The sequence below is a fragment of the Cibotium barometz genome, chromosome 7, assembly GCF_041138505.1.
Source record: "Cibotium barometz isolate CiBa-2024 chromosome 7, ASM4113850v1, whole genome shotgun sequence".
NCBI lineage: Eukaryota > Viridiplantae > Streptophyta > Polypodiopsida > Cyatheales > Cibotiaceae > Cibotium > Cibotium barometz.
Genome location: NC_141052.1, coordinates 3934671 through 3948594, shown reverse-complemented (window position 1 = coordinate 3948594; position 13924 = coordinate 3934671). Strand labels below are relative to the sequence as shown.

The following is a 13924-nucleotide window of genomic DNA, read 5'->3' as shown; positions in this document are numbered from 1 at the left end:
TCAATCTCTTGTTTCTTCTCCTCGTCCTATTCCAGTTACTTGGGAGGAAGTTCTTCCCTCCGTTATGCAGATTGAGTCTCACTTTGAGGAGCGGACTGGCACCTCTGGTGGCCCTGATGGAGCTTTGGCAGCGCGAGATAAAGGGAAGAATCAACAAAAGAAAGGACAACGGGGTTCTGACGAGAACTCCAAGGATTCCGACAAGGATAAAGACAACAAATCTTCAAAGAATAAGGACATTGAATGTCATTATTGTGGCAAGAAGGGTCACAAGTCACCCCAATGTCACAAGAAGAAGCGTGATGAAGCAGCAAAGAACTCTTCCTCAACGGCGGTGTCTCGACCCAAGAAGGATGATGGCATTCTTCTCTTAGTAGGTACTCGGCGCATACTTGCTCTTGTGACTTCTCAGTCATGGTCTTGGATTGTTGATAGCGGTGCTACTGCTCATATGATACCCCATCGAGATTGGTTCGAGGACTTCACTGCCAGATCAGGAGAGATCACTCTGGGTGATTCTTCTTCTTCTGTGCCAGTGCATGGACATGGCACTATCCCCATCTTCCGTTCTGACGAGGACAAGAGGTACTTCTCTGACGTTCTGTATATTTCAGATTTGGCTTTTAACCTTTTGTCTCAATGAGTGCTCTTATAGCTCAGGGTGTGGAGGTGATCCTTTCTCGTTATGAGATTACCATTCGTGATAAGTCGACTGGTAGCATCTTGGCTCAGGGAGTCCAAGATAGTGGTCTCTACAAGTTGACCGCTCTGCTTTCTTCTGGTGCTTCTTCTGCTCTTTGGCATGCTCGGTTTGGCCATTTGAGCTATCAGCTTCTGCAGCGAGCTTCGAGGATGGGTTGGTTGAGGGATTACCGACCATCAAGGCTCCGTCTTCTGCCGGTTCCTCTTGTTTATAGGGGAAGCAACACTGAGCCGCCTTTCCAAAGGAGGCGACACATAGATCTTCGACATCACTTGCTCTCATTCATGCAGACTTATGTGTTCCTATGAGTACCGCGTCTTTGAGTAAGGCGTTGTACACCAGATATACTTGGGTTTTCTTTCTGAAGACCAAGGATGAGACTTTTCATCACTTCTGTGATTGGAGAGGTGAGGTGGAAAAAGAGACCGGTCACTCGGTCAAGGCTCTCAGGACCGACGGAGGGGGTGAGTTCACATCCCAGGAGTTTAAGCAATATTGCAAGACACATGGCATTCGGAGACAGCTTACTACATCATATACTCCATCACAGAATGGAGTTGAAGAGAGGATAGGACCATTATGGAGATGGCCCGTGCTATGATTGAGCTTCTTCATTACCTCGATGTTTCTGGGCTGAGGCGGCTTCCACTGTTGTCTACATTCAGAACAAGTCTCCTATTGCTGCTCTTCCCGACAAAACTCCATATGAGGCTTTCCATGGTGAGAAGCTCTCCGTTGTTCATTTCCGGGCAAACAGAATCATGTGTACCGGCTGAAGAAGGCTTTATATGGTTTGAAGCAGGCTCCGCGGGCTTGGTACCAGCGGATTGATGAGTTCTTTCAGAAGCTCGGCCTGCACCGTTCTCACGTAGATTCGAATCTTTATATCCTCCTTGAGAGGGGGTTGATTGTTATCATTGTGGTCTATGTTGATGACCTCATCTTTACAGGTTCTTATTCTGTGCGGATCCGTTCTGTTATGGATGCTTTAGAGACAAGAGTTTGAGATGACGGATCTTGGTCTCTTGCATTATTTTCTTGGCTTTGAGATTTGGCAGACCTCGAAGGGAATTTTCTTCTCTCAGCAGAAGTACACTCGGGAGATTCTCGACAGATTTCAGATGATTGGGTGCAAACCAGTATCTTCTCCTATGGATATTGGTGAGAAGCTTTCTTCACTTCATGCTTCTCCAGGGACTGATCGGGGACAGTATCGGGTTCTCGTCGGTTGTTTGGTATGGTTGACCTACTCCCGATTGGACATATGCTTCACAGTCAGTTTATTGAGTTCCTTCTCATCCAAACCCCGTCAACGGCATTGGCGGTGTGCTCTTAGAGTTCTTCGGTACTTGCGTGGCACTCTGGATTTTGGAATCTTTTATGGCCAAGGACGCACTCTTGTTGGATGGTCTGACTCAGACTGGGCTGGAGACCCAAATACTCGGCGTTCGACCACTGGTTGTGTTTTTATACTTGGGTCTGGAGCCATTTCTTGGAGCCGTAAAAAGCAGCCTACTGTGGCGCTTTCCTCTACCGAGGCGGAGTACCGTGCAGTTTGTTATGCTACATGTGAGGCGATATGGTTGCGGAGATTATTGGAGGAGCTTGGCTGTCCTCCTACCGGATCTATTCTTCTTTGGTGTGACAATCAGAGTTGCATCGCCATCGCCAAGAACCCTGTGTTTCATGCTCGTACAAAACACATTGAGATTCAGTATCACTATGTTCGTGAACGGGATCTTACTGGAGATTTGCGTTTGGAGTATTGTCCTTCCGCGGAGAATGCTACAGATTTGTTCACCAAGCCGGTTTCTCAGGCTTCCTTGGCTCCTCATCTTCGGATTCTCGGAGTTTGTTCAGCATCTGGTGCTGAGAGGGGGTGTTAGCACATTCATCCCCAGATTTTGTTCTTTTATGGTGCCCATTTGGTCCCTTTTGCATGGCCCTTGCTTGTGGGCTGGCCACCCCTTTTTCTAGTATTTTTCTGGGATTTTTCCCAGCTTTTTTGGCATTTTCCAGTCGGCCTGTCCAGTAGCTCCAGTCGGCCTGTTTTGCAGCTCCAGTCAGCTAGCTTACCTCTACTATAAATAGTGGGTGCTGGCCTCTCATTGTTCATTCAGTCTTGTACATATTTTGCTCCCTCACTTATGAGACTTGTAGTGTCTCTTGCTTGGGATTGTTTTGCTTCAGTATATTCAACATAGTTTTCTCCATCTCTCTCTCTCTTGCACTCTCTATTCAGTACATTCTAGTGTCACTTTGCTTCCACTCTGTGCACTCTTTCAGTGTGGGCTTTCTAGCCACATTATCATTATGGGGGGAATGCTAAATATTAATAATAATTAATGTGGCAATCATAGTAGTTAGGAAACACGTTTCCTACAGGGAAGGAAACGTTTCCGGAAGGAAACGTGGAAACGTTTCCTTGTAGGAAACACGTTTTTTTCAAGCAATTTTTTTGACAATTTTTTTCCCAAATCTAACATTGAAATCTGTGCGACTCTTTTGATAAAGTTTTTTTTTGGTTTCCGTGTGCTGTTTTCCCTCATCAAGGCTGATTTATTTTGTATTGTTTATGGGCATTGGGCCATGACTATTGATTCATCATGATTCATGTACATGAACACTTCAAACTTATAAGTTTTAACCTATGTAGTCACTAGTGTCATGTATGTTTTTTTTTTGGCATGGAATGATGGATGATTGGATCATGGATCATGGATAGTGGACCATGGTCTTTGAATCATGATCATTTGACATTGATGATGGATGATTATATGGTTTTTTTTCTTTGTGATTCAAAGATTGTAGGCTTCAAATTGATGTTTCCATGTATTCTATGCATTTAGTGTTATTTTTACATATTTTATACAGTATATATTACATGCAAAAACTTGTAGGTAGGAAACTTTGGGTTGATTTTACGAAACCCGTTTGAAATGCGGTTGAAATTTTTAGGAAACCCATTTCAAACAACCCCCTAACTACTATGGTGGCAATAAACAAGTGCTAGGTGGTTGTGTAAACTGGCATTTAATAACTTAGTATTTTAGGCTTTAAATAAGTGTGTGAACAACCGCTAGTGTGTAGGTTCATTTGTGTGTGGGAATATCCCCTTAGAAGGATCTTATATAAGCAATGATGTGCAAAAGTGACCCCTCTTAGGGACACTTGGCATGATGCCTTGACATGTGGCATGTGTGGTGGCAGCATATGCACACACCTTGTATAAGGGGTCTCTCCTATAAAGAGGACCATTATTATAATGCAAAGTATGCCTAATCTTTTCATCTAATCTCGTGTCCCTTGTTTAATCATCTTGTGATCCCATCTTGTTAATCAAGTGCTAATCTTGTTTTAATCTCTATCTGGGCCTAATAGTACACACCTCAACTGCAAGTGGGTGAAAACAATTCATTTTCCTTTGTCCTGCCTCTCACTGTTTTACCATCTTTCCTCGGGTTGAGATTTGTGAGGTCTTCCTTGATGTATTTTTAAAGATCTCCAATCAGCTTCCACATTCTTGAACTTGATGATGAGGGCCTTTTTCTTTGTAGGATCCCTATCCATTCTCCAAGTGCGCTCCATATCATGATTTGAGATTCCCATCTTTTGTTCTAGGACCTTTTTATCTTCCATGTGAGTGTTGAGAAAAGTGGTGCCAAAGCATAACACTAGGAGATTTCTACAAAATGGATAGACCAGAGGCCCTCCGTCGCCTTAAGGTTTTGGGATCTGGATGGCTAGACCAATTTGTGGAAACTTCTAGTTAAGCGTGCATCGGCATGAACACAACTGGGATGGGTGGCCTCCCGAGACTTGGTCCCCCACCCACAAGTTCCAACATGGTATCAGAGCCATGAGTAGAAGTGTAACCTCTAAGCCACTACAGATGCCAAGTTGAGACAAGAAAACATGGAACATGGACAAGTACCTCTGAGCTAAGAAAAAGTGGGTAAGTTGGCACAAAGGGGCGCGCACGGGGGGGGGGGGGGGGGGGGGGGGGGTTGAGAAAAGTGGTGCCAAAGCATAGATCTAGGGGATTTCAACAAAATGGATAGGCTGGAGGTCCTCCATCGCCTTAAGGTTTTGGGGCCTAGATGGCTAGATCAATGTGTGGAAACCTCTAGTTACGCGCGCATCGGCGTGAACACAATTGGGATGGGTGGCCTCCCGGGACTTGGCCCCCCACCCAATTTCCAACTGAGACGGTCCTTCTTATATCGGTGTGACCCTCATATCAAGGGCTTTCTCCTTTGTCCTCTTTTCCTCCATGAGAGTAGTTTTGATAGTGGAGTTGGTGGGTGCTGCACTATGCTTTTTCATAACTTTGGTGCATCCCTCAATTTTCTCTTTCCTTCTTTCACAACATAACTCCCTTAGATTTTGCAATCTTTATCACCTCCTACACTACCTGTCCAATGTATTTTGTTTTCCTCCTTCAAGATGTCGAGATTTCCCCTTAATTGTGGATTTTTCTGTGCCACTCTACCAAACTCAACCACTAAGGAGGTGCTAAGTCCATCATTTTTCTCTTGTAATGACATGTTTTGTTCCTGTTATATGCTAAAACCAGTTTGCACTTCCCCTAGGCTTATCTTCTGCAGTACCTAATTTTTCAATGTACAGAGCTGTTAGATTAGCTTTCATTACTGGGATCTTCTCTGTATATGTTAGAAAAGTGTAGGAGGTTCTTGCATTGCAATACCAAAGGCGGTTTCTGATGTTTCTTCCTCCAATTTCTTTAAGGCACTTTCAAGTTTGCTCAACGCATTTCCCAACCTTGGGGACCTAGAACTTGAAGGTTTCTTGAAAGAAAAAACAGAGAAAGAAAGGAAGAAAGAAAGAAAGAGAAAGGAATAGAGTGAGGAGAACCAAAAAAAAAGAATTGTGAGAAGAAAGAACGAAAGAAAGAAAAAGAAACCCTAAAATGGAGAAATCCTAATGTGCAAACATGCTAAATCTCAGAAACCCTTGAAACCCAGAAACTCTAAAATTCAAGAACCCTACAGGGGAAACATTCTAAACCACAGAAACCCTAAAAATCAGAGACCCTAAATTGCAGCAACCGTAAAGTGCAACACCCTAATGTGCAGAAACCCTAACAAAGACCAGAGGCATTCAAAGGAGGGAGAGAGAGAGAGAGAGAGAGAGAGAGAGAGAGAGAGATTTTGTGGACACCTAATAGCAGATCAGAAGGGCCTTTGAGACAAATGTAGTGATAGCTGCAAATATGAGAGAGGGTGGGAGGGGGAGACCATTTTTTAAAATGATTTATCTACTATTTTTTTGAATTTGTTAAGCTTCTCTGGAACGGGAGTTTTGGGCCACTGGAACAGTAAACGAAGATATGTTGAAGGCTATTGATATCCTCTTTTACAACTTCCCTCGGCTTCGAGGCACAGAGGCAGCCACACTCTGTATACCTCAGTTAGTTGGTGCTTTGAAAGCTGGTACTGAACTTGCTCAAGAAGCAGCTTTGGATGCACTACTGCTACTAAGGCAAGCATGGCTATCCAGTGGGAGTGCAAATGAGATGGGCAAAACACAGGCCATGGCTATGGTCGAGGCTATTCCTGTGCTGCAGTTACTGATGAGATCAGGTCCAGAACACTTTCAAGAGAAGGCAGATGGTTTGTTGCAGTGCCTACCTGGAAATTTAGTGGTCACAATCAAACGGGGTATTAATCTGAAGCAATCAATGGGGAGTACTAATGCATTCTGCAAACTAACACTTGGAAACGGTGCTCCCCGCCAAACGAGGGTATGGTTCAAGCCTTTGGCAACATGAACTCTTGAAATCAAAGAAAGAACAGTTTCTCTGTACTGACATGTTTCAACTTCACCAGCCTTCTCACATTTTCCTGCTTGTATCACCAGGTTAATGATCTTTTAAGTGGACCTTTGCAGGTTGTGCCAAACAGCAGCTCTCCAGAGTGGAACCAGGGCTTTGCATGGGCGTTTGACACCCCTCCAAAAGGCCAGAAGCTTCGCATATCATGCAAGAGCAAAAACGCATTTGGAAAGGTAACATAAATGTCTAAGTTCCTGTATCCAATGTTTTCATCAAATGCAAATTATTCTTGTAATCTTGATGGTAATGTATCAAATGAGTGTAAAGGGCCTGTAATCCTCACAATACCATATGTACATCGTCAGAATGCAAGTACCGTGGATACTTGGAATACTCACAGATCCCGATAACCACCTTAGCACGGTCCAAAAATCCCTTCGGGAATCCTCACCGACGAAGAACACAAATATCAACTCCTCCGAGATCCTCATGGAAGTAAACAAATATCCTCTCCTTCGGGAATCCTTGTTAAAGTACAATGGGAGAAAGAAAGAAAGAAAGAAAGGTGTATTAACGTCTACTAGAGGCCGAACTCGACCTATGAGACAAATCAATGTACAACTGTCAATGTCTTCTGGATGTCCAGAAAAAAAAAGGACAAAATGAACATGAAATGAACTATGAAAGTACTGAGCTAGTGGGGGGGTGTGATGGATGGAGCACTACTGCTAGAGGCTCAGTATGCAACCTATATGCGTAGGGTATACAAAATGCAATGCAGATCTGTCTAGCTCCAACCAGTACCATAATGGGGGTGTAATATGTGATACATAGGCGATGGCGAGGCAAAAATACCTTGGAGATCTCTCTCTAATGACACTATATGCTCTGCACCTGCATACATAATGTTCCTCACTCTCAACCTCCTCCTGGCATAGTCTGCATATCCTCTCTGCTCTGGGGATCTGTGCTGCCCTACCTTCCTCAATCTCAAGCTGGTGTGATGACACTCTGAGCTGGCCAATCGCCATTCGGGCACTGTGAGGCATGTACACATCCATGTATCTAGGTCTCTGTATGAATCCATCCGCTGAGATAAGCATAAACTGATCTCTGTAGTATAGCATCTTCGGCGGTAGAGGCTGACTGGGTGTAATCCAAGTCTCTTGAGTGTATCGCTGCCATAAATCCTGCTAAAGGACTCTGTTCCTCTCACTGTGAGAGAGCTAGATGTGTGGTGCATGTATATCATACTGGAAAGGTGGCAGGTGATCTATGTCAAGACCATGCTGAGTGAGCCACTGTATCATTTGTGAATACCATGATCTCCTATCTCCACTCTTTGTGAGCTGCCTGGACACCTCAAAAGCTCTATGTGAGATTCGATCCGATGGCATATCTCTGATCCTCTGTATGAAGCAGATCGTTTGGAAGAGGGCCTCTACTAGCATAGGAGGTGCAACAAACTCCGTCTGGACAATGTCATGTGGGACGGAGGGTTTGCTGCCGATCATCCGTGAGAGCATGAGAATCTGAGGCCTCTCTATCTGAGACCATGTGGAGGTGGCGAGTCCAAGTGCCCATACTGCTGCAGCATACATCAAAGTAGGGGTGACTAGTGTGTCAAACAACCACCCCTTCGTGCGGGGCTCTTGGAAGTGTGCTTGGTGACAGTGTCTCTCTAGCATGGCCAGAGCTGCATACCCTCGTGTGAGTCTATCCCTGGCTGCCTGTGCCATAGTAAATCTTCCTGGCGGAGTCGTAAATGTAATCCCCAAGTACACATATGAGCCTACCACCTCTACCTGTCCTCCTGCTAGTGTGAAGATGGCCTGTCGTCGAACCGGCCCTGAGGTGTGGAAAATCATGGCCTTGGTTTTCCCAAGGTTCACTGTAAGCCCCCTCCGTGTGCAGAAGTCGTCGAGTGCATGGAGATGGTGCTGTAGTCCCATCTGCGACTCAGAGACCAGAATAATATCATCTGCATATAGCATAGTGTGGATTGTGGTACATGAGATGTCTACCCCATCCCCACCACCGTGACCAATGAAGTCAGCCACGTCATCGATGTATAGCGCAAATAGTGTAGGAGAGAGTGGGCATCCTTGCTTCACACCTATGGTGCTAGCAATAACATCAGATAGTCCCCTGGGGCATCGTATGCACCCGAGGACCTGCTCATATAAAGCATAGATGCCCCAAACCATCTTTGATGGGATCCCCAATGACTGTAGGCGCTGGAAGAGTCTCTCTCGTGGCACTGTGTCAAATGCTTTGCGGAAATCCACAAAGCAGCAGTATAATCTCTTCTCCCGCGCCCTAGCCTGGTCAATCAGACATCTCAGAGTGAATATATGGTCAATAGTGGAGAAAGCTCGTCGGAATCCAGCGTGCCTTGGTGCTCGTAGTCCCTCCTTCTCTACATATGAGCTCAACTCTGCCTCGAGCACTGCGCCATAAAGTTTGGCCAATGTTTGACCAATCATGATAGTCCTGCAGTTGCTGGGGTCTAGCATGTCTCCCGCTTTGTGGAGACACGATGGTGTGCATAGTCCACTCACATAGTCACAGGGAATGGGCATTTTTAGACTCGGGAATGTTGGGGATGGCAACATCTTCCCGTTCCCATTCCTGTCCCAGGTCACTCTATAGTCACAGGGAATGGCCATTCTCAATCTTTTTTGTCCCCGTTCCCCGTCCCCATTTCGCGTCCCATGTGACTATGTCCACTCAGCTGGTAGGCCCTCCACTAGTGCCCTATTAAAGAGGTGAGCAACAAAGAGTCCCAGTGTGTCAGCTGCATAGATAAGATGCTCACTCTGTATACTTGTGTGGTCAGTCAATCTCCCATGCTATAACCGGCGGATAGCTCTCTCTACCATCGAGGCGGTAAAGAAAGTAGAGGTGGTAGGGCGGGACTCCTATGGCTGTGCTATGGGCGGCTACTGAGGGATATGGTAGAGGCTCTTTGCATGTGTGTGCCATGTGTGTGTATCCTCAATCAGGGTACAAGGGCGAGGCTCTCTCATCCTGTGCCATGCAGTGGCTGCATCTCTGCTCATGAGTAGGTGGTATATCTAGTAGTGTGCCTCCTCATATGCACGCCTCTTACGGCGTGTGAGGGTCCTCATCTGTCGGCTCGCCTGTGTCTGTGTAATGGTCCCCAGTGCTCTCTGTTCACGGAGGTGTCTATATAGCTCTCTACGCTCATCATCATACCACCGATTTTGGGGCATGCTCCGAGATCTATCTGTGTGTGCAATGTGTGTATGATGGGGGAAGCTGCGGGTGGTGGCCGTATGTAGTAGAGATGACAGCTGGGTGGTGAGTGTATCTAGAGGTGACGGGGAATCCATCTGGAGTAGCCCGTCATATACATGATGCTCATATATGTCTGCCAAGTCATGGGTGAAGTAGAAAGTTGTATGCAATGCCTGTGTGGGTTGTGTGGGTGCCTGTGTGGGTTGTGTGGGTGCTGGGGTGGAGCTCGCCAGTGAGACAGAGCAAGGCAGTGCGAAGCGAACATGCTCAAGCCATTAGGGAGGCGAAGGGACTAGCGGGCGGGCGAGCATATCGCGAGCAGGGCAGCACCAGGCGCAGCACAGCAAGGGTGCCCAGCACAAGCAGGCGAACAGACTAGCGGGTGGGAAAAGGGAGGCGAACAGAATAGAGGGAGGAAGGGTAGTGAGCGGCGCGAGCAAGGCAGTGCGAAGCGAACAGGCTCATGCCATTAGGGAGGCGAAGGGACTAGCGGCGGGCAAGCATAGCGCAAGCAAGGCAGCGCCAGGCGCAGCAGCACAAGGGTGCACAGCGCGAGCAGGCGAATAGACTAGCGGGTGGGAAAAGGGAGGCGAACAGAATAGCGGGCGGACAGGGAGGAAGGGCAGTGAGCGGGGTGAGCAAGGCAGTGCGAAGCGAACAGGCTCAAGCCATTAGGGAGGCGAAGGGACTAGCGGGCGAGCGAGCATAGCGCGAGCAAGGCAGCGCCAGGCGCAGCACAGCAAGGGTGTGCAGCGCGAGCAGGCGAACAGACTAGCGGGCAGGAGAGAGAGAGAGAGAGAGAGAGAGAGAGAGAGAGAGAGAGAGAGAGAGAGAGAGGAGGGTGGTGACCATTTGGAGATATGACAGTGGCACCCCATCCTCCTCCTTGGCAGTGCCTACAAAATCCTTGCCAAAACCATAAGCCGCCCCATGCAGCCTCACCTTCCAAACGTGATTCATGGCACTAAGACATGCTTCATACAAGATAGGAGCATCTTGAATAACATCTCACTTTTTGGTAGGTGATCACCATGGCCCGCCTTTGCGAGGTTGGTTTGGTACCGTTGCTCCCAGACTTTGAGAAAGCCTACGACAGGGTGGATTGGGATTTCCTTGAGGACACCATGCTTTGGATGGGTTTCGGTTCCTGGTAGGATGGATCCGGGGAGTCTCAACGCTTTATTCTGCTGCCCATAGTCACTCATTTAGGGGCATTTTCTTGGCCGTCCAAGGAACCATGTGGTTTTTGGGTTGGATCCTTGTTGGGTTTTATGCTGTGTATGCACCCAGAGGAGTGCTAGTGATCATCAGTAGATTACTGGGGCACTTTTTACTTCAGTTAGTGGAGGTTTTTTCCCCCAGTTTAGCTTAGTTTCACTTATATTCAGTTTATAGGTGTTTTGGTCCACCCGGCACATTTTATGGCCGGACATGTGAACACATCTCTTTAGGTCACTATTATGTGGCTATTGTACTTCACTTTTCAATGAAGCATAATACACTAAAGTCGTGTTCTCTCTCTGTTGGCCTCCACGCCTGCTTGAAGCTTCTCCAAACCCTAACCCTAACACCTCACCCACCCCGGCTTGGAGACCAGTTGAGTTTTTTCAATGGAATCCCCTCAACACCCCGGTCAGATATTTGGGATGTTAGGTGGGGATTTATATTTCACCGGAGCAACAGCTTGCCCCTCTTCTTCAGAGCATTCAGAAGAAACTCCTTTATTGGAGCACCGCTTGTTCGCTGGATGAGTGGTGGTGGCCAACCAAGTGCTCTTGGCCACCATGTGGTACATTACCTCTTGTCGGGTTGGGCGTTCTCACGGGCATGCCTCATACAGGTGGAGAGGCTGATCTGAAACTTTTTTTGTGCAAGGGCAGACTACTGTTGTCCTAGAAGGACCAAGGTGGTCTGGAGGGTTATTATTCAGCCCCATCATCATGGTGGGTTGGGCATCATTGATCTAGCTATTCAGAGTAGAGCTCTTTTGGTCAAGGTTATTTGGCCAGGGGGTGAGCCTTGGAAGGCTTTTCTCCTCTCTCGGATCTCGGCCCGCGCACAGACTCTTGAGGGACCTAGACCCCTAGCATGCAATGGATCTTCACGGAGGCCCGAGCCCGTTGGGGCCTGAGCCATAGTAACATGAAACGTTTCGTCCGTTTCGTCGTTTTGAAGGTTTCGTTTCTTCTGTTTTGGACGAAACTCAAAGGTTTCGAAATGACACTTCTCATATACACATACCAAATTTATAACATAGCCAACAGAAAGATGAAGATGCATGTTTTGGAACTAGTGGGTATGAAATTCATGATTTTGGGAGTAGGTTTTTTGGTATTTTCAAAATTTGGGCAAGAAAAGGAGAGAAAGAGAGGAGGAAAGAAACAAGTTGGAAGGGAAGAGGGAGGTGAGAAGAAAAGGAGAGAAAGTTGGAAGACAAGAAAAGGAGAGAAAGAGGAGGAGGGAAGAGGAGGGGTGGACCGTGGAGGAGAAGAGAGAAAGAGGAAAAGGGAAGAGGAAGAGGAGGCATGGAGGAGAATGAGCGAAAAGGAGGAGTGGACAAGGAGAAGAGGCAGAGCAATAGGTTGCGGCTGAGAAGAAGTGTTGGATGCGTCAAGTGGCAAATGGGCAGCGAACAATGACAGAAATGATGGCAAAAATTGCATTTGCAAAAAAAAACCTCCCGCCCGTTTTTTTGACCTCACTTTACATTTGGGCGAAACACCGTTTCGATGGGCAGGTTTCGTTTTGTTTCGAAACGTTTCGTGCTAGAAACGTTTCGTGCTGTTTCGAGAGGGCAAAACTGGTTTTTATGTTACTATGGCCTAAGCTCCTCCTTCGAGGACCTCTTCGTTACCGGTTTGATTAGAGCTTGGGGACACCTCAAGCGAGCTCACACCTAGTTGCCCCCGTCTTGTGATGAGGAGAGACTTCACTAGCCTTTGATTTGGAACCTGTTGGGTTTTATGCTGTGTATGCACCCAGAGGAGTGCTAGTGATCATCAGTAGATTACTGGGGCACTTTTTACTTCAGTTAGTGGAGGTTTTTTCCCCCAGTTTAGTTCAGTTTCACTTATATGCAGTTTATAAGTGTTTTGGTCCACCCGGCACATTTATGGCCGGACATGTGAACACTTATCTTTTAGGGTCACTATCATGTGGCTATTGTACTTCACTTTTTGATTATTGAAGCATACAAAAGTCGTGTTCTCTCTCATCTTGGTTTCCACGCTTGCTTGAACCTGTGTAAACCCTAACCCTAACCCTTGAGTGCCTTCAATTGGTATCAGAGCATTGAAGCTCTGCATTGCCCTGCCCGTACACTTGTTGCTGCTGCCCGTACAGCATCCGTACATCCAGTCAAGCGCCGCCTACAACTTCTGCACACCTGGTCGCCTTCAGTCGGGTACTGCACGTCACCTTCAGTCGGGTACTGCACGTCGCCTTCAATCGGGTACTACAACAGGCGTCGCACGTCGCCTTCAATCGGGTACTACAACAGGCGTCGCCTACAGTTACGTACGTGTACCAGCCCCGTACAGTAAGCGTACGTGTACCAGCCCCGTACAGTAAGTGCCGCCAGCAAATCGCCGCCTGCTGGTGTCCGCCTGCAAGTCGACACCTGCAGCTTGTCAAGCGCAGCCTTCAGCCCGTACACCTGTGCGCCACCTACTGTACCTGCTTCGAATGATTGCGCCTGTCTCATCGCCTGTACCTGAAATGTACTTCTGAACCTGCAGCGCACGCGTATACTGTACCTGCTTCGAAGACTGCGCCTCTGTACAAACCTGCGCAGGACAGTACTGTGGAACTGGTCACCCTGCTCCGTACATTGCACAGTACAGTATACGACTGCAATAGTACAGTCAAAGTACCTGCACAGTACAGTCGACCAGAATCTGCTACGTCAACATTCGACTGCAGTTTAGTCTACTGCTTTCGTACATGCTTCCGTACAGCACCTCTACTGAGTTACTGAGTATCTGCACAATACAGAAGTGGTAAGCATTACATATTTTGAATACTGGGCATTTTTATTTTCTCTGTGAAAATATACAGGCACAACAGGCAGATTTTCTAGCAAGGAAATATACAGGTTTGTTGCACAGTTTGGGTGCAGCAAATTTGGGCATTTTTGGGGCATTTTGGCATTGTGTACGCCATTTGCT

The 13924-nt window shown here is 47.0% G+C and overlaps 1 protein-coding gene across 4 annotated transcripts in view; it reads left to right on the top strand.

Moving 5' to 3' along the window:
- The window catches only part of LOC147636597 (protein CELLULOSE SYNTHASE INTERACTIVE 1-like), a 46345-nt gene that overhangs the window by 22367 nt on the left and 10054 nt on the right, over nucleotides 1-13924 (top strand). For all 4 annotated transcript variants that reach the window (XM_086800026.1, XM_086800029.1, XM_086800028.1 and 1 more), the window contains exons 6-7: nucleotides 6007-6467; nucleotides 6614-6730. In XM_086800026.1, coding sequence (XP_086656152.1) covers nucleotides 6007-6467; nucleotides 6614-6730 — 578 coding nt within the window. The remainder of the gene's footprint in view (nucleotides 1-6006; nucleotides 6468-6613; nucleotides 6731-13924) is intronic.